Consider the following 24,480-nt stretch of genomic DNA (forward strand, 5'->3'; position numbering starts at 1 on the left):
GGATTTCTTACTATAAAATAAACAAACCAGCTACCAGAAAGGGTTATTGGATGAGAAAGGATTAAAATAATAAAGAAAACATAACACAACAACAATTATGGGATAATCATTCCAAATGGAGATTAACTTTCTTCCGACCTCATCATATGTGTCATCATACACCTTTGCTTCACTTCTTCACCCTTTCTTTTCCCTCTCCCTTATCTCTCTCTTTCTTCTTTAACTTTTCACTGCCTCTCACAGCATCTTGAGTTTATTTTATTTTATTTTATTCCACCTAAAAAGTAGATAATTAAATCAACTGAAACATGAGAGAGATCTCCCATCTTGAATATACCACTCTGTGCTGTTTAGGGTTGGAGGCATATATAATTAACAAGGCTACCTGCCCATTCTCTTGGGTCTTTCTTAATTCAGCCACTAATACTTCTTCCCTCACTGAACTCTTTGTGTGAGTTTCTTATTGAAATTTGAGTCAAACTTAGAATCTGAGACACAGTTTTGAAGCTAAGAAAGATGGATGAAGGAGAAATCATCACACATACTGCTTTCCCTCAGAACCTAACTGCTTCTGCTGCATCTAATGATCATAACAAACCTCCTTCTGCTTTGAGGAGGAAAAGAAACCTCCCAGGAAACCCAGGCATGCTTGTTTCTTTCATAGTAGATTCTCTATTTTCTCTTCATCAATATCGCTTATATATAAGCTTTATTATTATATATAGGTATCACTACTAGAAAAATTAAATTAATAATGAAACAATTTATATATATGTAAGTTTTAGAAAAATTAATATCACTCAATTTTTTGTGAATTAGTATTAGTAATGAAAAAGAAATTTTGTTGTCACAAATTTTTGTCATAAATTCTTTGATTTTTTTTGTAGTGTATATTCAAAGCTAAAATGCTTTCTCATCAAGAGAAAAGAAAAAAAAAGTTATACAAAAGATTTAATATGTGAATCTTTTTTCCCTATCTGCACAGATCCTGAAGCAGAAGTCATAGCCTTATCACCAAAGACCCTGATGGCTACGAACAGATTCTTGTGTGAAACTTGTGGGAAGGGTTTCCAAAGGGATCAAAATCTCCAACTCCATCGACGTGGACACAACCTTCCATGGAAGCTTAAACAGAGAACGGGTAAAGAAGCAAGAAAAAGGGTTTATGTGTGTCCTGAGAAGAGTTGTGTCCACCACGACCCTTCAAGGGCTCTTGGAGACTTAACTGGGATTAAAAAGCACTTCTGCAGAAAGCACGGTGAAAAGAAGTGGAAGTGCGAGAAGTGCTCGAAGCGTTATGCTGTGCAGTCAGATTGGAAAGCACACTCCAAGACCTGTGGCACTAGAGAATATAAATGTGATTGTGGAACTATCTTTTCAAGGTAACTAATAATTATTAACCTATTCATCTGAGTTATAGATTTGCTCATGACATACCTCTCTTACCAGTCTTATAGCAACAAGTTATTTTGTTTTGCAAGAGTGCTGTAACTTGACCTTGAGTCCTAGATTATATATAGTGGTATAAAAACAACAACTCTAACTCAAAGGATTAATTGGTCTTTGGCTTTGGGTCGATGAATATTGGGTTCACATAAAAAAAACTCTCTTTCTCTAGGTTTATTCTGACTATTTGGCTTTCAGAGAAAAAAAAGAGAGAATATCGAGACCTAGTTCAAACAAAGGATTTGAAAGAAGCCAGTGCCACACAAGTTTTTGATAAACCTTTTTGGCAACCTTAGCCCTAAACGACAAAAGTTCTTAGTTTGGAATTATCTTAATTATAGTTACCTATTATGTGATTTTTAATTCAGATTTTCCTTGGTATATATAGTTTGAGGCTATAGACTAGTTATTAGTATCGTACAAGTCATAATGTCTTAGTCATGTTACCATGTTACTCATGTTGGACTTTTGTGGAGCTAATGTTAGAGGCGTACGTTTGTCTTCACCTAAGTAAGAATAATGCATAAAAATCCAAAAGTAACAACTTGTTACCAAGAAGCAAATAACATTATTTGAGTGATTAGGAAGAGGAAAACAAACATATTTGAAGTAAGTTTTATTCTACACGAATTCCAATGCACCAAAATGGGGAAGCAACATTTTATTAGTATCAATTATAACACATTACATAACCTTTGAATGTGTGTTTAATTTTTTTTTCTACAAATAGTCTAGCAACTAAATAATTTACTTTGTTATTTACTAAATACTTGAGAAATCATATTAACAGAAAATTAAACATACTTTGAGTGGTTGTTAAACAGATAAACAAACACCCATAATTTAGACTTCTTAAATGTATATATGTTTCTTTAGATTATTGTTATGATTATTATATATTATTAAAATTATTATTATTATTATTATTATTATTTGTTAACACTTTTGGTTGAGCAGGAGAGACAGCTTCATCACACACAGGGCCTTCTGTGATGCATTGGCAGAAGAAACGGCTAGGGTAAATGCAGCCTCAGACATAAACACATCCTTAGGGGGCAACAACATTGGTTACAACATAATGGGAACATCCCTAGGCCCTAATATGGCAACCCATTTCCCTTCAATTTTCAAGCCAGTTTCAAGCACTGATGAAACAAGTAACCAAACCTCAAGGGGACTACCCCTTTGGATGAGTCAAATAACATCTTCTCAGGCTCAAGAAAGAATAATGGTCAACACAAATTTGCGTGAGATTCATCAACTTGGTTCTGCCACAAGCTCATCATCAGGAACAATATATGATGGCAACTCAATTCTCCAATGCCCAAATCTTCCACCTTCTAATAACTATCAACTAAGTTGGGTGTTTGGAACTAAAATTTCCAATAACAGTAACAACCAAGAGTTAACAACTAGCACTACTACTTCACTTCCTCTAGGAAACACAAGTGCCATTCCTTCTTGGTATAGTTCCCAACACCAACCTCAACATCAACAAGCATGTCCATCAGCAAACATGTCAGCCACAGCTTTGTTGCAAAAAGCTGCTCAAATTGGAGCAACCTCAAGTGACCCTTCATGGCTTGGGAGCTTAGGTTTGAAATGTGGTAACAATAGCCAAGGTCAAGATGGTAATAATAATAAGTATAGTGGCATGTACGGATCAAGCTTGGTGCTCACAACCACTCTTGGGAGTGAAGCAGATAACTCTGGATGTGAATTGTCACAAATGCACCCTCACAAACGAAGACACGTGCTCAATGAAGAAAGTGGAGGGGGGCAAACTAGGGATTTCCTTGGTGTTGGTGTGCAAAACCATTTTCCACACTTCATCAACCAAGGGGTGGACTTGATTTGAAGATATGGGTTCAATGAAAAATGATTTTTTCCACACTCATTTGAGAATGTACACTTTGGAAGGAGGACCAAGAGAGTGATAATGTGATGAAGAAAAGGAAAGAAGAGATAGGCAAATGTGTAAGTAAATTAATTAAGTGTAAAATTGGAGTGTGAAAAAATCTTTTAAGTTGATATTTAATTGTGAAATTTAAATTAAATGTCTTTCTTTTCTGTATATATTTTCTCTGTCTATGTGAAATGGGATAATTAATAACAGTAAAAGCAAAGGTGGATGGAGTTGAAGTTAAAATTGGAGGAACAGAATTTAGTATCTGGAAACTTTGCAGAGAGGAAAAGGTGGGAATTGAGTGCTTGATGAGGCCTAAAAAGTTTGCTCTTAGAAAAACTATTGAAGGGTTGAAAGGAGAGAGATCCATGCATATTCTTTTGAATGCTGAAAGCTGACCCCTTTTTAAAAAAAAATTGGTGGCTTTAATTAATTTTTGATAAAAGGGTGGGACGGTTGTGGAGTAGTGGGGGCAAAGTAAACGACAAGCTTTGGAGTCCATTATTATTGCACAGTTGTTTCATTTCATCTGTGTTGTGGTTCATGTCTTTGTCAAAATGGGCTTAAAAGGAGAATTTCCAGTGACAAAAAAGCATCATTCTAGTACAAATAGGCTTTTAGCTTATAGGTTAAAATAAATTAATGTACCCCTTTTCGTTCACCCTGCAATGCATATTTGTAGTGTGACCAGATTGGCTAAGTTTTCTAAGCTAGCATGCGGAAAAATTGAGCTAAGAAGATCGAGGCACATTATATTATCTGTTTATTATTATTACAAGTTTTTCTCTTCATTTTAAATTTCTCTTGCTTTTTCTTTGTTCCATCCCTCCTCTTCTTTCCATGCACTCAGCGCGGAAAGTGCGGTAATATGCCTTTTTCATTAGTCTTTAGGGTTAATTATTATATATCGGTTTTATTTTTTAAGTAAAACTTTTAAAATAATTATTATAAAAATAGTAATTTTATTATTATTTTCTCATACATGAGATACCATAAAAAGTTTTATATGATAAATATATACCTAAATATATTCTTAATGGATATATCTTGTTGTGGTACACAGTGAAAATAAAAGAAATTAAGAACCCACCACGTAACATAAATAGTTAGTAGTTTAGATCTTTTAAAGTATATGATAGAAGTTTGATTATTGACTATTTGATTACAGTAATGCATATGTAAGAAATAAATTGTCCCTTGACTAAAAATCCTCCAAAAAACAAATGGACGAGCTACCTGTGGGTATAAGTTAGTGACTAGCCCTCGGTACATTTGACAAGAAACAAAATTAGAAGAGAGGGAGAAATATTAATTTTAAATTAAAGAGAAAGATATAATGTAAAAAATGAATTTTTATGTTTAAAATTCAATTTTTCATTTTAATATATAGTTATTCACACTCCTCCAACCACACGAGATGATTAAACCTTTCGCTGTTTTGGGTAATGTTTTGAGAACACACACATGTACATCTATCAATATATCCAGAAAGATAAACGTACAAAACTAGAAAAGTAGTAGAGAAATGGACAAAGATGGAAATATCACATAAGTGTTTACTATAAGAAAAATATCTATGCATCATTAGTACTCATTAAACTTTTCACTGTTTTATGTTGATGGATTTAACAGTGACCATCCACTATATATATTCGGTTGGTTGCATTTTATCAATCAAAATGTAAAATAAGCATAAGTATCAAAAGAAAAAGTATTAGGGGGAAAGTAAAAGGGAAGCCATATTCTCCAGTCTTGACGGCCGTACCCTCTGCTCTTTGATTTTGCTTTTACTTTTGCCTACGCTATGGCTTGTAGGGTGGGACAAGTTATCCAATGATTGTTCACGAGTATACCACAAAATCTATTTAATCCAAAACATAGAAAATATTTGAAGATTTGCAAAATGATAAGATGAGTATATATAAGGAATATGGGTCGATCGAAAGATGGTTGCCATTATTAGTCTAGGTTGTAAAAGCTTCTTCATGTCACGATTCACATTTTTCATTTGATCTGACAACAGCAATTATAGTTCGGCCTTTGGGTACGTACCAATTAAAATTTGTGTATGAAATATATCTTATTAATAAATAAAATTTAGCTTGTGATTTTTATGTTTCAAAGGGAATAAGAAATTTGATTTAGACTGTTCGCTACATTTTTTATTTTTTTCACTACTACAACTTTTTTGAACTATAAGGACACTTCACAGTGATGGTAGTGATGGTTTTGAACATAAAAAAGAAAGTCATTTTAATTAAGGTGACATATGCTTTTACCCACGTACACTGCACAAGTTGATAAAGTTTATATATTGCTTAAAACAATGACTTTTTTTATTTAATGGCTAAATAAATATTTAGTATATATATTGCAATTATAATTAATAATAATGAAAAAATTATAATATTCGAAAGAGAAACTTTGGTAAAAAAGAGATTTTAAATTCATTATATACTGTGAAATTTCTATTAAACTTGTTATTATATATATATGGATAAAAACCTTAATACCTTTCCACAAAAATATTATTAACCTTAGCTTGTCCTTGGGTAATAAAAAAAACGGGTCGTGTTTCTAGGATTCAACTTAGAATAAACCTGGTAAATAGTATGAAAATGGTTCTTCAAAACAAGAAATTTGACTTAGATCGAGTTACACCCAAAAATTGTCCATGCAAGTTAAAAATCTATAAGTATATGTCAATTTGATAATTTTAATTGTTGCTATAGTTTTAATGTAAGATTATTTTAATTGTCATATAATTAATTGGACAGACAAATATCACCAAAAAAAATTAATTGTGATTTTTTTTTAAAAAAATTAAGTCTTTTCGCAAGCAAAGTTATTGGCTGAATGAAATCTTTATAAGACAGATATACAATTTTTTTAAAAACACATTGCACAAAGACTAACTCACTAAGTGTCTTATAGCCGAATATACAATTTTAACATTTAATTTAATCTCCTAAGATGTTCAAAATATTTTAAGAACTTTTCTAAATTTTATAAAAATTTACCGATAATTTTTTACGTAAAGAATTTGAATGAATGTGTGTAAGGTTAATAACCTATTTCTTCAAAGTTTCTAGTGTTGGCAGAGGCAAAGGAAGTTGGGGAGTGCCTACAAGAGCCATGACCCCCTCAAGATTTTAAATTTTTGTAATATTATATATATATATATATATATATATATATATATATATAATTATTTGTGGCCTTCTCTTCTTAATTCTCTTTAGTATTTTTAACAACATATTTTAACTAAAAGTAAAAAATTTCTTCATTTTTTATTTTCCTCTTTTTTGACAATTAAATTTAATTTCTCATATACTTTCTAGCTTCTACAAGATGGTAAGCTTTTTTCATTGTTGTTGTTCTTGGTACTTTGTGTAATGAGTTATTTTTATTATGCTTCTAATATTTTCATCTTGCATTTTTAATCCTAGGTGATTTTTTTATTGTCTAAATATCTAATTATAATTATTGGTTTTCCAATTGCATCCCAAATGTATGCTAATTTTTCTTGCATCTTGTACCTTCTTTCTTTTTAATGTCTATTAAAGGTTTTTGAATTGCATTCCATTTATTATGAACATTTTTTTCTTTTTCTATTTTTTTGCATTCTTACTTATTAACTTTCTTTCATATTAAATAAACTATTGCGGTAGTGATAAGATTAGGCATCCCACTCAAAACTCCACACATGTGCTTAAGCTTTATTGTAATTAAATACTCTTTTTTGTTCCTATTTGTTAAATTCAATGACCTAATTCCTTAAGATTAAGAAAAATTATTAATTTAGTTAATAGAAACACATTTGTCCTAATTCTTTTCTTCAAAACATCATTGCTATTAATATTCATCACTCTCTTATAATTGTTTGATATATAACATACAATTAATTATAGATATTTTAGTATAAAAATAATTAATGCAATAAAAATTATGAATTGGATCATATAAAATAGAACAAACATCACTCTTAATTTGAGTCTTATAAATAGGAATGAAGGCGGTTATGAAATACTTAAAATAACTTAGTCTCTTTCGTAAAATGATTAACTTATAGAAAAATTACTGTTAAACAAATAAAATAATTGGTTTCTTGTAGTAATGTTTTTTGTTTTAGATTTATGATATGATCTCTATTTTTGTTAATGATACATCTATAATTAGTTAACTTATCTAAGCATTTATGCATTTATCATATGTAATTTATTCAATCAAGTAGTTTCTAAGAATTTTTCATGTGTGACTCAAATATTCATTTTTGAAATATTTTATATAATAAGCTTTGACTATAATAAAATTTTCTTTTCACCTAATTAAATGTTTTTTTTTACTTTCTTCTCATTTTGCTAAAGGTCTTTGGACGCTTATGTGTTGCTGAGACTCGTTAATTAGTATCTTTCTTATGCTCACAACACATTACATATTTCTTTTAGCTCATAATAAAATATTAGTTACATATATTTTAATTTTTTTTTATAAATGTCCTAATGTAAAATTTGAAATATTTTTTTTAGTTATGTTTTTTTTTCTATATTGGCTTTCCTTATATAAAAATCTTGGTTATGTCCATATTTATAAACATTCATCTTCAAGTGTCCATTGTCTTACAATGGATGAATTTCTTTACTTAAGTTCTTATGGTCGTTGAAGCATTTAATGTTTGTATTAAATGCAGGTCATTCCTAATGCAATGAAATCACTAATATTGTCTTTCATGTAGAATACTTTAGCAAAAAAACCACTTCCCTTTGCCTAGAGCAAGTTTGCACTATTTAACACATCTTTTTATGAAGATGGTGACTTTTAGATCTTGAACTTTCATTTATTATTCATAGGTTTCAACAAATCATAGAAAAGTATCTCTGCAAGACAAATCTTAGACACATAGTATTAAATAAAGTCTTAAAAATCATCCGATCTTGTGTTAGATCGTAGTTTTACCTCACTATCATGTGATACTTCAAACATAGACTCACGAAGCAAGCTCTAATATTGCATAAAATGAAACTTTCAACATTTGTACATATTTAATTGCATCTAATCAAAATAATTAGAAGTCTTGACTCATCTTAAGACACAAATATTTGTTGACTTAATATTAATTATAATTTATTGTATCTCGTTCAACATATCTATAGGTAAAAGTTATTGACTTATTGTTACAAATTTTAGCATTGAGAAAAAATTGATATTAGTAAAAAAAAATGTATACCCATAATTATTTTTAATATTAATTACATAAATTTTAGATAATATTAGTTAATATCCGAGATTGAATATCCTTTAGGGAAATATGATGCTTACAAGATTCATTAAAAGAAATCAGAAGTGCAATATGGGATTATGAGGTAGCAAGAGCCTTAAATCAAATGGTTATAACTTCTAGTTTATCAAATCCTTTGGTCTACCTTGAAACCTGATATTTAGAGAGTTCTGGGGGAGTTCCATGACAATGACTCAATGAGGTAATTCCTAAAGGGGAAAATCCATCTTTCATCGATCATCTAGAACCCCTAAAAATGATAATGCACATAGTTTAGAGAGAATATAGACATACTTATGTCATCGAGTATGTGTACAAAATAATTGCAAATATTTTATCCAAGAAGTTAAGGATGGTACATGATAATTGTCACCAATACTTACATTTTGTAGTATTTCATTAGCTATAAAAGGGAACCTCTTGACACATGAAGAAGGATTCTGAAATTGTGATTTTTTAGGCTTAGGACAAAGATCAGATTTTGTGATGGCTTACATGCTCAAAGCTTCTCATTGAATCATTCCTCCACCAGATTCTTCATTAATTATGGTTATAAGTAGTTAATTTTATCTTCATTGGGGTTTAATGTAATTAGACTACAACATGTCTACATCCATGTAATTACGTTTTATTCTCATTGTTATACAACAAGATTCTGCCATTTTGGGACCTAAGGGTCATGGTAATACTCTTGTTAATTGGGGAGTTGAGATAGATGTTCGAACTTGTCAACTTTTTTGTTGGGTTTGTAGCACCAACTGGTATTCTCTAATTCTCTTTGTGGTTGCGCATCTCTCACTTATACTAATATATTTTTGCTTATAAAAAATTATCTATAAAAAGAATCACAAAATTATTAGTTATATAACTTTTCTATATCAAATTTCTAGTTTACAACTGAAAAAAAAGTTGGTTTTCAAGTATGTGGAGAAGTTTTGACAACGGGAATTGGGAAGTGACAATTGAATCGATCAGATAACAACAATATATGGATAATTTTAAAGTGCTTCATGAGTACCATACCATAATATCTAATTAATGTTAACCTTACTCTTTTGGGAAGGAGAAATGAGGATAACAAATAAGAATTAACGGTAGAAATAAAGACAAATTAAAAAATATATATTAATCATCGATAAAACTGATACATATTTTGTAAAAATGTCATGATGGCTAGTAATTACAAAAATAGATAACTAATTAACATTTTAGAAAATAAACATTATGAATGAATATTCAAAATTAAATGAAATCAAATACAAATCTTAATGTTTTATAAAGTTGAATATGTGAATATGTCTCTTAACAATTCATGTTTCAAAGAGAATATTTTGAAAATTATATATATATATATATATATTAGGAAAAGACAGGAGAATTCTTTACTTAAATCGATATTCGTGATCAAATCATATATTAATTGTAAGTGTATGTTTTGTTTTGGTGGCAGACAAGAATTGATTCTGAGTTTAAAATTGACTTTTGAATGTATTTTCACGTACTTAGTCTCATGTTAGAAAATTTTAAAATTGATTATAGGTTGAAATAATTTTGAGTAACTTCAATGTTGCATCCAAAATTTTGTATTGAATTTTATGCCTAACATAAATCACATCACTTCAAACTCAATTTTAATCAAAATCAATTTTATCAACACTCATCCAAAGTCACACTAAATAGAAACAAACAAAAGTTGTTGTCATTCCTTGGTATTCACTTCTCAACATGACAAATGGAGAAAAATTAATAAAAGGAACAAATGACCACATGTACTTTAGGGAATTCATGTTGATTGGCACAAGACCTTTAGACCTTTTGTTTTTATCCGTAACAAACTTGCCAAATTCATCATCTTAATTAGAAACCATGTTACGTTTTTTGATTGACAAGAAGAAAAAAATATTGTCAAACTCTTCGGCCTTCAATATTGCTTCATTCTCACTTCATATTGCAAAATAAAAAGAGCAAAAAAATCTTTCAACTTGGACACAAAACTTTGTTGCCCATCCTATATATACACGCATGCACCTTTCATCTTTTGCACTTACCACACTACTCATTAATTACTTCTTAGATCATAATTAATAATCCAACTTATTTTGTCTCATTATTATAGCTTCTCTAGATGGAAGCTAAAACTAAGTCATGGGTAGTTCTACCTTTTCTTCTATTGGTTGCAATTTTCATGCAACAAAGTGTGCATCGAGAATCGTGAGTGCCCTACCTTTTTGTCTTTAGGGACTCTTTGTCTGGCAATGGAAATACAATGACCTTCCAACAACTACAAAGTCACACTAAATAGGATCAAATAAAAGTTGTTGTCCCTTCTTGGTGTTCAATTCTCAACATAACGAATGGAGAAAAATTAAAAAAAAAAGGAACAAATGGCCACACGTACTTTTGGGAATTCGTGTTCATTGTGCAAGTCCTTTAGACCTTTTGTTTATACTTGTAACAAACTCGCCGAATTCGTCATCTTAATTAGAAACAACGTTACGTTTTTTGATTGACAAGAAGAAAAAAAATCTCCTCAAACTCTTCGGCCTTCAATATTGCTTCATTCTCACTTCATATTGCAAAATTAAAAAAAGCAAAAAAATCTTTCAACTTGGAAACAAAACTTTGTTGCCCATCCTATATATACAACAATGCACCTTTCATCTTTTGCACTTACCACACTACTCATTAATTACTTCTCGGATCATAATTAGTAACCCAACTTAGTTTGTCTCATTATTATATCTTCTCTAGATGGAAGCTAAAACTAAGTCGTGGGTAGTTCTACCTTTTCTTCTATTGGTTGCAATTTTCATGCAACAATGTGTCCATGGAGGATCTCAAGTGCCTTGTCTTTTTGTCTTTGGGGACTTTTTGTTTGACAATGGAAATAACAACAAGCTTCCAACAACTACAAAGTCCAATTACAAACCATATGGCATCGACTTCCCAATAGGCCCAACGTGAAGATTTACCAATGGACAAATGTCTATTGATCTAATTGGTAACAGTTTCTTTTGGTCTGCAAAATATATTTTGTATTAAAATTAGACTATTGTATTCTTTAATTTCTCTATTACATCTTGGATATGTGGTAACAATTTGTTTTGGTATGCAAAATATATTTTGTATTAAAATTAGGCTATTGTATTTTGTTCTTTCACTATTACATCTTGCATACATGATAACAGTTCCTTTTGGTCTGTAAAATATATTTTTGTATAAAAATTATACTATTGTATTGGGTACTTTCACTACTACATCTTGCATATGTGGCAATAGTTTCTTTTGGTCTGCAAAATATATTTTGTATTAAAATTAGACTATTATATTTTGTACTTTCACCATTACATCTTGCATATGTCACAATAGTTTTTTCTTGTCTGCAAAATATATTTTGTATTAAAATTAGACTATTGTATTGTGTACTTTCAGTACATCTTGCATATGTGGTAACAATTTCTTTTGGTCTGCATAAATATATTTTGTATCAACATTAGACTATTGTATTTACACTTTTACTATTACATCTTGTATATGACATATATCACACTCCTAATAGTGTATTTAAACATGCTTTGGATGGTCCAAGATACAACACTGAAAGTGCATGAAAAAATGCCTTAAAATTGGCACCAAAGATACCTCCTGCAACTACATTTTTAACAGGTCCATATAGGTTCATCTACAAATTAATTGTAGATTTAAGGCTCCCCCATGATGTAAACATTGAACTAGTTAATGCTTATTTATGACAACCTTGGTCATAAATATAGCTAGCCCATAACCCACTAAAAATCATTAAATGTTCCATTTAATAACTATTGACCCATGATGTTATCTTTGGAAGCATAATTCACCATTTATCTGAAGATTATGATTTTATACATTTTTAATATAAATATTTTTATACTATCAACTAATCATAAATCATACTAGATAGTATAATTTTTAGTGTTGATATTATGAAAATCAAAGAACTTATCATACTTAATAAATTTTATAGAATGAATGTGTAAATAATCTTTAGACTATCCGTGCATGAATTGTTTTAGTGTTGTTCTTCATGCTTTGTGTTATGACTTATTTTTATTATACTTCTAATATTTTTCATCTTGCATTTTTATCCGGCATATTTTTTTTTATTGTCTAAATATCTAATTATAATTATTGGTTTTCCATTAGCATTCCAAATGTACGCTAATTTTTCTTGCATCTTGTACCTTCTTTCTTTTTAATGTGTATTAAAGGTTTTTGAATTACATTTCATTATTCTGAACATTTTTTTCTTTTTCTATTTTTTTTTGCATTCTTACTTATTAACTTTCTTTCATATTAATTTAACTTTTGTGGTTGTGATAAGATTAGGCATCCCACTCAAAACTCCACACATGTGCTTAAGTTTTATTGTAATTAAATATTTTTTTTGTTCTTTTTTATTAGATTGAATGATCTAACTCCTTAAGATTAAGAAAAATGATTAATTTAGTTAATAAAACACATTTGTCCTAATTCTTTTCTTCAAAACATCATTGTTATTAATATTTATCACTCTCTTATAATTGTTTGATATATAGTATACAATTAATTATAGATATTTCAGTATTAAAATAATTAATGCAATAGAAATTATGAATTGGATCATGTAAAATAGAAGAAACATCACTCTTAATTTGTGTCCTATTAATAGGAATGGAGTTTTGAAATACTTTAAATAACTTAGTCTCTTTTAACTTATAGAAAAAATAGTTTTAAACACATAGAATATTTGGTTTCTTTTAGTAATGTTTTTTGTTTTAGATTTATGATTTCTATTTTTGTTAATGATACATCTATAATTAGTTAACTTATCTAAGCATGTATGCATTTATCATGTGTAATTTATTCAATCAAGTATTTTCTAAGAATTTTTCATGTGTGACTCAAATATTCATTTTTGAAATATTCTTTTCACCTAATAAAATAATTTTTTTTTTTACTTTCTTCTCATTTTGCTAAAGGTCTTTGGATGCTTATCTGTTGATGACACCTTTTAATTAGTATCACTCTTACGCTCACAATGCATTACACATTTCTTTTTGCTCATAAGAAAATATTAGTTACGTATATATTAATTTTTTAAATAAATGTCATAATGTAAAATTTGAAATATTTTTTTAGTCATGAATTTTTCATATTGACTCCCGTTATATAAAAATCTTTGCTCTACCCTTCTTTATAAACATTCATCTTCAAGTGTCCATTGTTTCGCAATGAATGAATTTCTTCACTTAAGTTTCATCTAATGCTTATGGTCGTTGAAGCATTTAATGCAAGCATGAAATTCTCATCATTCCTAAGTCAATGAAATCACTATGATTGGCTTTCATGTAGAATACTTTAGAAAAAAAAACCACTTTCCTTTGGCCAGAGCATGTTTGCACTATAAAATGTGTCTTTTGATGAAGATTGTGACTTGTAGATCTTGAACTTTCATTTATTCTTCGTAGGTTTCAACATAGTATTAAATAAAGTCTTAAATATCATCTCATGTTGTATTAGATCTTAATTTTAGCTCACTATCACCTTATACTTTAGACACGGACTCATGAAGCATGCTCTCATGTTACATTTTCAACATATATATATTATTGCATATAATCAAAATAATTAAAACTCTTTATTCATCTTAAGACACAAATGTCTTTTGACTTAACATTAATTATAATTTATTGTATCCTGTTCAACATGTCTATAGGTAAGAGTTATGGGGGAGTTCCTTGACAATGACTCAATGAGGTAATTCCTAAAGAGGAAAATTCATCTTTCATCATCTAGATCCCTTAAAAATTACAATGTACATAGTTCAGAGAGAATATAGACATACTTATGTCATCGAGTATTTGAACAAAATAATTGCAAATATTTTATCCAAGTTAAGGATGGTACATGATAATTGTCACCAATACTTAGATTTTGTAGTATTTTCGGTGCAATTAATATTAAGTGATGTGTCTTGTGCTTTTGAGTTATGTTTGTTCTCAATTTAGTTAAATTTTCAATAAATGCTTCTTTTGTTTAGAATTTTCATTTTATTGTTTTTTACAATTGATCATTGGTTGTTTAATTTGTTGTTATTCTGTAGGAAATTTGTTGAAGTATCAGTTTGAAAAAGAGTTAAAGAGCATTGCCACCCAATACAAAAAGAAATAAAATATTTAGATTCATTGACTTGGCTTAAGCGACCCCTAAATGAGAACTTGCTTAAGCTAGCTGCTGATGGAATAGATTTGTTGTAGACTCATCATGCTTAAGTGTCCCCCTCCCCCCATTTGGTGACGACTTAAGCACAACCTTGAAAAGATCACGAGCCATTGACTTAAACATGTCTCCATTTAGGGTCTGCTTAAGCCTGTTTTAATGAAGAAACATATGCGTGAAAATTTCATTAGCTATAAAAGGGAACCTCATGACACATGAAGATTGATTCTGAAACTGTGATTTCTTAGGCTTAGGGCAAAGATTAGGTTGTGACAGCTTACATGCTCAAAGCTTCTCATTGAATCAGTCCTCCATCAGATTCTTCACCATTCATGATTATATGTAGTTAATTTTATCTTCATTGTGGTTTAATGTAATTAGACTACAACATGCCTATATACATATAATTACGTTTTATTCTTATTGTTATACAACAAGATTTTGTCATTTTGGAACTTAAGGGTCTTGGCAATACTCTTGTAATTAGGGTGCTGAGATAGATTTTCGAACTTGTCAACTTCTTTCTAGTTGCGTTCGTAGCACCAACTGGTATTCTCTATTTCTCTTTGTGGTTGTGCATCTTGCGCTTATACTAATCTATTTTTCTTATAAAAAATTATCTATAAAAAAGAATCACAAAATTATTATTAATATAACTTTTCTATGTCAAATTTCTAGTTTGCAATAGAAAAAAAAGGTTGATTTTCAAGTCTGTGGAGAAGTTTTGACAAGAGGAATTGGGAAGTGACAATTAAATCGATTAGACAACAACAATATATGGATAATTTTAAAGTGCTTCATGAATACGATACCACGATAAATAATTAATCTTAACCTTATTCTTTTGAGAAAGAGAAATGAGAATAACAAATAAGAATTAACGGTAGAAATAAATACAAATTAAAAAATATGTTGATTATCGATAAAATTGATACATATTTCATAAAAATGTCATGGTGACAACGTGACAAATTATCCTAGATTGTGACACGTAGACTGGACTTTGATGCAAAATTTAAAAAGTTGTTAAATATTTTTTTCTTCACTTGCTTCTTCTTCCTCAAATTAGGGTTTTTAAAGCTTTTCTCCTCTCAATTCCAACATGGTGGATTCTTAAGTGTGTTTCTCCCTGTTCTTATTTGTCCCCCTCGCTCCATCTTTTTCCTCCCCTCACTCCATCTTCTTCCTAGTGGGCTTTGATTTCTCCATGTCTGCAAGTGGCAGTTCTTCTGCATTTTCTGGTAGAACCATTCGCCAATGCCACCATGGAAGACATGCAGCTATTCGAACTGCAAGAACAAGGAGGAACCCAGGAAGGTTATTCTATACTTGTGCATTGCCCCAAGCAGACCTAGATAACTGTCAATTTTTTCAATGGGTTGAAGAAGAAAACCAAGTTTCTTATCCTTCTTTTGTCACAAGAGAATCAATGGTGGTGACTGATTTGAACTTACAAATTGAAGCATTGTAGAAGAAAATGAGAAATTTAACAAACATTGTGTTGTTAGGTTTTTCAATTTTAATTATAATGTTATTTTTAGGGGGAATATATTTTAGGAAAAATTTGTAGTAGCATTTTTCTGATATTATAAGTGTTGTTTTGCTGAAGAAATATTGTGAATGAAGTTCCTCAAGTTTTTGTTGCTACTGTCAGTTACTTTGCAATTCCTTAAGTTTTTCATTTGAAATTTGATTTGGGTCTATCTACTGTCAATTACTTTGCAGAACAATAGAGTGATGCTCAACTTGATCAAATATCATATAATTGGTTATACTTTTCTGGTGTTGATTACGTTGTTGTTTGCTAATTAAAGGGGAAAAATGTAGTTTAATTAATTCACCTAAACCCACTTCAATTAAATATATTTTTTATTTATTTATTTATTTATCATTATCTAAACATATTCATTTAAGTGTTATAAGTGCAACTTCTATTGCTTCTGGCTTTCTGCCACCTCTTCACCTTGCCTCCGCTCTTATGTGTTATGTGCGTGTTGATCAGTTATGTGCGTCTCATTGGCCTGCTATGCATTGACAGAAAAATATAAAGATCAAGTTAGGATTAAAACCAATTCTATACTCCCTAGGCAGATTTAAATTCAGCCAGAGTACGAAACTTCATCCTTACTTCCAACTTCATTTCACCAAATCGACTACTTTCATTATATTGAGGATAAACTTTGTGAACATCCTCATCTTCATCATCACTACTAATGGGGTTTTTGAGCTCCTCTAAATGATAACCATATGTTTCATATTCAACTTCAATTTTCTTCCTCATACAAAAGAAGTCTGTAAACCACATATCATCATCATTGTCATCTTCATCATCAGGATTACCAACATTTTCCTCTTCATCACCACCAACATCTTTCTCTTCACCACCACCAACATCTCTCTCTTCACCACCACCAACGTCCACATTAATACCTTTCTCTCCACCACCAACATCTGCATCAATGGTGACCAAGTACAAATAAGTTATATTAATCAATTATAAACATTAAATTCCAAAATTATTCAAAATTATGCTAACCATGTTGGACCAAGTAGAGATCAATTAAAATTTACCTTCCTTATGGCCAGAAATAGGTACATCATCTAAATCATCCTCATTACTAGCTTATGGAATTGGATGACATTTCAAGTCCAACATCAGTGGGACTTCTTTTGGAATTGGATCTACTTCATGATGAAAATAAATGTTTATCTCATTATCATTTTCCAAAACATCCTTCACTAAGTATAATATATCTCCATCTGTTGTACAACTCCTTAACCCATGATTGAAATCTAAGTCCTTATCAATCAACCAAAAAAAATCTCATGTCCTGCTATACTTCTTACATGCTTGCACCAGATCACATAGGATAAATGTGTTCATGTAATTTGCAGATATATCCTCCCAAACGTCAAATTCTCCGCCTATATATTCAACCTTTCCATCACTGGCACGTGGAGTGAATCTTCCTCCATGGTGCAATATTAAAGTTATCTTGGCATCCATTCTACACAATCAAAAACCACAAACAATGCCATATATTAGGAAATAAAAAACCTAACTCAAACATAAGCACATCGCACAACAAAATGCAATGTCATGTATAAAAATAGAGCACCATAAATCAAAATAATAAAGGACCATAAAACAGAGTAACAATGAATCCATGCTATATCAAAACCCTTCAACATATAAAAGCCCAAAAATACAAGAGAATATAAATCGTTCTTCATCAAACCTTAATCAACACATCATAATGATTTATATGAATGAAGAGCAAAACGACGAACTGGTTCACCAAAACAGAGACCAAAACAAAAAACAAAAATGCGAAAACCCAAAACAATCACGAAACAAAACCTTTCACGCAATAGGGCGATGAACACAAAAACAAAAATGACAACATAAACAGCTGCAAATGAAAATGATAATGTACATTATGTGAACCTGGAGCAACAATGAAAGCAAACACACAAAAATTTCAAATGATAACGTACATGATGTGAACCTAAGTGAAGAGCGAAGCACAAAGAGTGACAATGACCAATGAATGCCGAGAAACGTTTGCTACTGGCAGAGGGAGGGGTTGATAATGAGAACGAGGGAGACCATGAATGGAAAATGGAAGGAATACAAAGAGACGTTCTTGGACCACAGTGAAAAAACCCAATGCAATCGTAGTCTAAGGCAGTGAAACTGTTTTTGGAAAAATGGATTTACTTAATTTTGGAATGGTTTTTATCCTAACTTATCATAATTTTTCAATTTGGTCCAAAGACTTGCCACATGGGTTTGCTTACATGGACAAAGATTTGCCACATAGACATATAGACAAATGACTAATAGTGGAAATTAGATTTTAACGGTCGGGACTTATTTGCATAATGGATGTAAAGATAGAAAATACTTTTTACATTTAAAAAAGATAGGAACTAATTTACAAAGGGCCAAAAGTTAGGAACCAAAATACCTATTTACTAAAGAATTGACGGTAGAAATAAATACAAATTAAAAAATATATATTAATTATCGATAAGAATTGATACATATTTTGTAAAAATGTCATGATGACTAAAAATTACAAAAACAAATCACTAATTAACATTTTAGAAAATAAACATTATAAAGAAATATTCAAAATTAAATGAAATCAAATACAAATCTTAATATTTTATAAATTTGAATATCTGAGTATGTCTCTTAACAATTCATGTTTCAAAAAGAATATTTTGAAAATTATATATATTAGGAAAAGATTAGAGAATTCTTTCCTTTAATCGATATTCGTGATCAAATCCTATATCAACTATAAGTGCATGTTTTGGTTTGGTGGCATTCAAGAATTGATTATGAGTTTAAAATTGACTTTTGGATGTATTTTCATGTACTTGGTCTCATGTTTGAGAAAATTTTAAAATTGATTATAAGTTGAAATAATTTTTTGAGTAATTTCTATGTTGCATAAAAAAATTTGTATTGAATTTTATGTCTAACATAAATCACATCACTTCAAAATAAATCACTAAATAGAAACAAACAAAAGTTGTTGTCCCTCCTTGGTGTTTACTTCTCAACATGATGAATGAAGAAAAATTCAAAAGAAAAGGAACAAATGGTCACACGTACCTTTGGAGATTTGTGTTCATTGGTGCAAGTACTTTAAACCTTCTGTTTTTATTTGTAACCAACTTACCAAATTTGTCATCTTAATTAGAAACCATGTTGTTTTTGATTGAAAGGAAGAAAAATATCTCGTCAAACTCTTCGGCCTTCAATATTGCTTCATTCTCACTTCATTTTGCAAAAAATCTTTGTGGTTGTGAATGTTGTGCTTATACTAATATATTTTTGCTTATAAAAAATTATCTATAAAAGAGAATCACAAAATTATTATTTATATAACTTTTCTATGTCAAATTTCTAATTTGCAATAGAAAAAAAAACTGATTTTCAAATATGTGGAAAAGTGTTGACAAGGGGAATTGGGAAGTGACAATTAAATCGATCATACAATAATAATATATGGATAATTTTAAAGTGTTTCATGAATACGATACCACAATAACTAATTAATTAATGTTAACCTTATCCTTTTGGGAAAGAGAAATGAGAATAACAATAAGAATTAACGGTAGAAATAAATACAACTTAAATATATATATATATATATATATATATATATTAATTATCGATAAAACTGATACATATTTTGTAAAAATGTCATGATGAATAAAAATTACAAAAGCAAATCACTAATTAACATTTTAGAAAATAAACATTATAAAGAAATATTCAAAATTAAATGAAATCAAATACAAATCTTAATATTTTATAAAGTTGAATATGTGAGTATGTCTCTTAACAATTCATGTTTCAAAGAGACTAGAGAAAGACAAGAGAATTCTTTATTTTAATCGATATTCATGATCAAATCATATATGAATTGTAAGTGTATGTTTTGTTTTGGTGGCATTCAAGAATTGATTGAGTTTAAAATTGACTTTTGGATATATTTTCACGTACTTAATCTCATGTTAGAAAAAAATTTAAAATTGATTATAAGTTGAAATAATTTTGAGTAACTTCTGTCTTGCATCAAAAAATTTGTATTGAATTTTATGTCTAACATAAATCACATTACTTCAAATCAATTTTAATAAAAACTAATTTTGCCAACACTCATCCAAAGTCACACTAAATAGAAACAAACAAAAGTTGTGGTCCTTCCATGGTGTTCACTTCTCAACATGGCGAATGGAGAAAAATTAAAAAAAAAAAAGAACAAATAGCCACATATACTTTTGGGAATTCATGTTCATTGGCACATATCCTTTAGACCTTTTGTTTTTATTTGTAACAAATTTGCCAAATTCGTCATCTTAATTAGAAACCATGTTACATTTTTTGAATGACATGAAGACAAAAATCTCATCAAACTCTCCGGCCTTCAATATTGCTTCATTCTCACTTCATTTTGCAAAATAAAAAAAAATATTTCAACTTGGACACAAAACTTTGTTTCCCATCCTATATAAACATGCATGCACCTTTCATCTTTTGCACTTATCACACGATTCATCAATTACTTCTGGAATCATAATTAATAATCCAACTTATTTTGTCTCATTACTATAGTTTCTCTAGATGGAAGCTAAAACTAAGTCATGCGTAGTTCTACCTTTTCTTCTATTGGTTGCAATTTTCATGCAACAATGTGTCCATGGAGAATCGCAAGTGCCCTGCCTTTTTGTCTTTGGGGACTCTCTGTCTGATAACGGAAATAATAACAACCTTCCAAGCACTACAAAGTCCAATTACAAACCATATGGCATCGACTTCCCAACCGGCCCAACAGGACGATTTACGAATGGACAAACATCTATTGACCTAATTGGTAACAATTTCTTTTGGTTTGTAAAATATATTTTGTATTAAAATTAAACTATTGTATTTTGTACTTTCTATATTACATCTTGCACATGTATTAATAGTTTCTCTTGGTTTGCAAAATATATTTTTTATTAAAATTAGACTAATGTATTTTGTACTTTCACTATTACATCTTGCGCATATGATAACAGTTTCTTTTGATCTGCAAAATATATTTTGTATTAAAATTAAACTATTGTATTATGCACTTTTACTATTACATCTTGTATATCACATATATTACACTCCCAGAAGTTTATTTCAAAATGCTTTGGATGGTCCAAGATACAACAGTGGAAGTGCATGAAAAAAATGCCCTAAAATTGGTACGAGAGGTACATACTGCGACTTCAATTTCAACAGGTCCATCCACAAATTAATTGTAGATTTAAGGATCCCCATGATGTAAATATTGAATTAGTTAATGCTTATTTATGACAACCATGGTCATAAATATAGCTAGCCCAAAACCCACTAAAAACCATTAAATGTTCCATTTAACAACTAGTTAATGCCTATTTATGACAACCATTGTCACAAATTAATTGTAGACTTAATGCTCCCCCATGATGTAAATATTGAACCAGATAGTATAACTTTTAGTGTTGGTATCGTGAAAATCAAAGAATTTATCACTGCATGAATTGTTTTTTTGTTGTCTAGTTGAGCTCGTTCGTATCCTATCCCAATTCTATTTATTTTCTTACACCCCCATACTTTTTATTTGGTTAATTCACTTATTTGCTTTTAACTTTTGCAGCTCAACTACTGGGATTTGAGAATTTCATCCCACCCTTTGCAAACACTAGTGGCTCAGACACACTTAAGGGTGTGAACTATGCATCCGGAGCAGCTGGGATTCTACCAGAGAGTGGTACACATATGGTAATAATTGTATAAATTAATGTTTTGAATACCGTCCAATATTACTTTCTTTAAGAAAAATATATATTTTATTATTGATTTAAATTTATTGAATATCACAAAATTTTGTAGGTTTAATTTCTTATTTAATTAATCTTACTCATTATTTAATAACTTTTAATAATTTTTAACTAATAATAAAAATATAAAAAATGTATTAAAAAATATATTATTAACCATATTACACTCATAAATCAAATATAACCTTTATCTATCTTTCTTTGTTGATTGATCTCTACCTTTAATTGATTTAGAGGATTTGTTTCAATGCTAAATTATTGTTACACAACGTATGCAGGGTGCCAACATCAATTTGAGGGTACAAATGTTAAATCACCTATTCATGTACTCCACAATTGCTATCAAACTTGGAGGTTTTGTCAAAGCTAAACAGTACCTCAACAAGTGTTTGTACTACGTTAATATAGGAAGCAATGATTACATAAACAATTACTTCCTTCCCCAGTTTTACCTAACAAGCCGCATCTATACCCCTGATCAATATGCCAACATTCTTATTGCCCAGCTATCTCAGTATATGCAGGTATTTTATAATTTTCTATATTGTTTTCACTTTGTGTCACAAATTCGCTTGGGGTTATACTCAATACACTCTATTATAAACTGAATTTAAACTATATTGGATCAAGTATTTATTAAATTATGGTAGGGTGAGTTTTGGAGGTACTTTCTGGTCTTATATATAGTTTAAATGGCTGTTTTTAGGTCTATTTGAAGGGCTTTTTAGAAGCCTCCTGACTTAAAGTTTATCTAGGGTTTAGTGAAAAAATAATTTCATTTAATAATTAATAAACATAGGACACAAATAATTAAAAACTAAAAAATTAATAAAGAGTAACATGAAATAAGATGTGTGATTCACAGGTTTTTTTTTTTATTTTAAAACAATCAACTAATAAGAAAGAATGTGTCCAAGGAAAATGTATTCTTAACATTTGTCTATTTCAAAATATCATAGTCAAAAACTTGTCAAATTTAGAAAGATTAAATAAGAAAAAAAAAAGTGAGAGGATTCGATACATAAAATATTATATAAACTATTTATTTAAAAATTAAAAATTGGGGAACCAAATTAAAATAATGTAAATATTTTAGGAGTCAAAAACTTAATTATAAGCTTATACATATATATATATATATATATATATATATATATATATATATATATATAATATTAAAAAATATATGAATATTGATGTGTATTTAAATAATTTTTATATCCATGTATTTCTTATATCATGCATTTTAATTTATATAAATTCTAACTTTAAAAAATATTAATTTATTTCTAAAATTTCCATATTAAGGTCTTCTACACTGTTAAAATACATGTATTATTTTCTCTTATAATTATAAAAAAAATATTGTTTTGGGGGGTATGCAGACACTGCATGACGAAGTTGGGGCCAGAAAATTCGTGCTAGTTGGGATGGGTCTTATAGGTTGCACTCCAAATGCCATCTCTACCCATAATACAAATGGATCTTGCGTTGAGGAGATGAATAATGCTACGTTCATGTTCAATGCAAAGCTTAAATCTAAAGTGGACCAATTCAACAACAAGTTCTCTGCTGATTCCAAATTCATCTTTATAAACAGCACATCCGGAGGCCTTGATAGTTCTCTTGGTATATATACTAGTATTTTCTATAGACTAAAATAATTGAATGTCTTACAATTTGATTTGGATGCAAGAATATTATATAATTAACCATGGTTTCATGTGTTTTAGGTTTCACTGTTGCAAATGCTTCTTGCTGCCCATCATTGGGGACAAATGGGTTATGTATTCCTAATCAAACGCCATGCCAGAATCGAACCACTTATGTGTTTTGGGATCAATTCCATCCCACCGAAGCTGTCAACCGAATCATTGCAATAAATTCATATAATGGTTCTAATCCAGCCCTCACTTACCCAATGGATATCAAGCACCTTGTTGGGTTCTGAATGATGATTCAATTCAAACTATGATTGTGTCCTTGAATAATTTTTATCATGCAATTGTAATTTGTATTGAGCTAATCATAAACATGAAGTTACATGTTCAAAGTCTTGTGTGCTTTTTTCTTTATTCCCGACATATTTACAACTTCATCCATATCTTGTCTTCAAATTGACCAAATCTAACACGGCTAACAACCACCTAAAGCTTGTATACCTTGGATAAAAAGACTTATTCAAATTGTTTTTGTAATTTATGACCCAAAAGTGCATGTAGTTGTCAAAATGACTATT

General features: G+C 29.7%; 2 protein-coding genes across 2 annotated transcripts; both read left to right on the top strand.

Moving 5' to 3' along the window:
• Positions 1 to 296: 296 nt before the first annotated feature.
• Positions 297 to 3,522, top strand: LOC114417166 (zinc finger protein NUTCRACKER-like). The gene is made up of 3 exons (XM_028382275.1): positions 297 to 643; positions 986 to 1,382; positions 2,404 to 3,522. Exons 1-3 carry the CDS (start codon positions 517 to 519, stop codon positions 3,302 to 3,304), a joined length of 1,425 nt encoding a protein of 474 aa, XP_028238076.1. The 5' UTR covers positions 297 to 516; the 3' UTR covers positions 3,305 to 3,522.
• A 17,490-nt stretch (positions 3,523 to 21,012) lies between these two features.
• Positions 21,013 to 24,192, top strand: LOC114416352 (GDSL esterase/lipase At1g29670-like). The gene is made up of 5 exons (XM_028381216.1): positions 21,013 to 21,262; positions 22,058 to 22,182; positions 22,520 to 22,765; positions 23,627 to 23,870; positions 23,975 to 24,192. Exons 1-5 carry the CDS (start codon positions 21,013 to 21,015, stop codon positions 24,190 to 24,192), a joined length of 1,083 nt encoding a protein of 360 aa, XP_028237017.1.
• The last annotated feature ends 288 nt before the right edge of the window (positions 24,193 to 24,480 follow it).

This window comes from Glycine soja, chromosome 6, assembly GCF_004193775.1.
Source record: "Glycine soja cultivar W05 chromosome 6, ASM419377v2, whole genome shotgun sequence".
Taxonomy (NCBI): domain Eukaryota; kingdom Viridiplantae; phylum Streptophyta; class Magnoliopsida; order Fabales; family Fabaceae; genus Glycine; species Glycine soja.

Excerpts from the sequence above, each read along its gene's own strand:
- LOC114416352 (XM_028381216.1), top strand. The coding sequence starts at position 21,013 with ATGGAAGCTAAAACTAAGTCATGCGTAGTTCTACCTTTTCTTCTATTG. Across the intron at positions 22,183-22,519 it reads CAGAGAGTGGTACACATATG|GGTGCCAACATCAATTTGAG; the intron begins GTAATAATTGTA and ends CAACGTATGCAG. Across the intron at positions 22,766-23,626 it reads AGCTATCTCAGTATATGCAG|ACACTGCATGACGAAGTTGG; the intron begins GTATTTTATAAT and ends GGGGGTATGCAG.
- LOC114417166 (XM_028382275.1), top strand. The coding sequence starts at position 517 with ATGGATGAAGGAGAAATCATCACACATACTGCTTTCCCTCAGAACCTA. Across the intron at positions 644-985 it reads AAACCTCCCAGGAAACCCAG|ATCCTGAAGCAGAAGTCATA; the intron begins GCATGCTTGTTT and ends CTATCTGCACAG. Across the intron at positions 1,383-2,403 it reads TGTGGAACTATCTTTTCAAG|GAGAGACAGCTTCATCACAC; the intron begins GTAACTAATAAT and ends TTGGTTGAGCAG.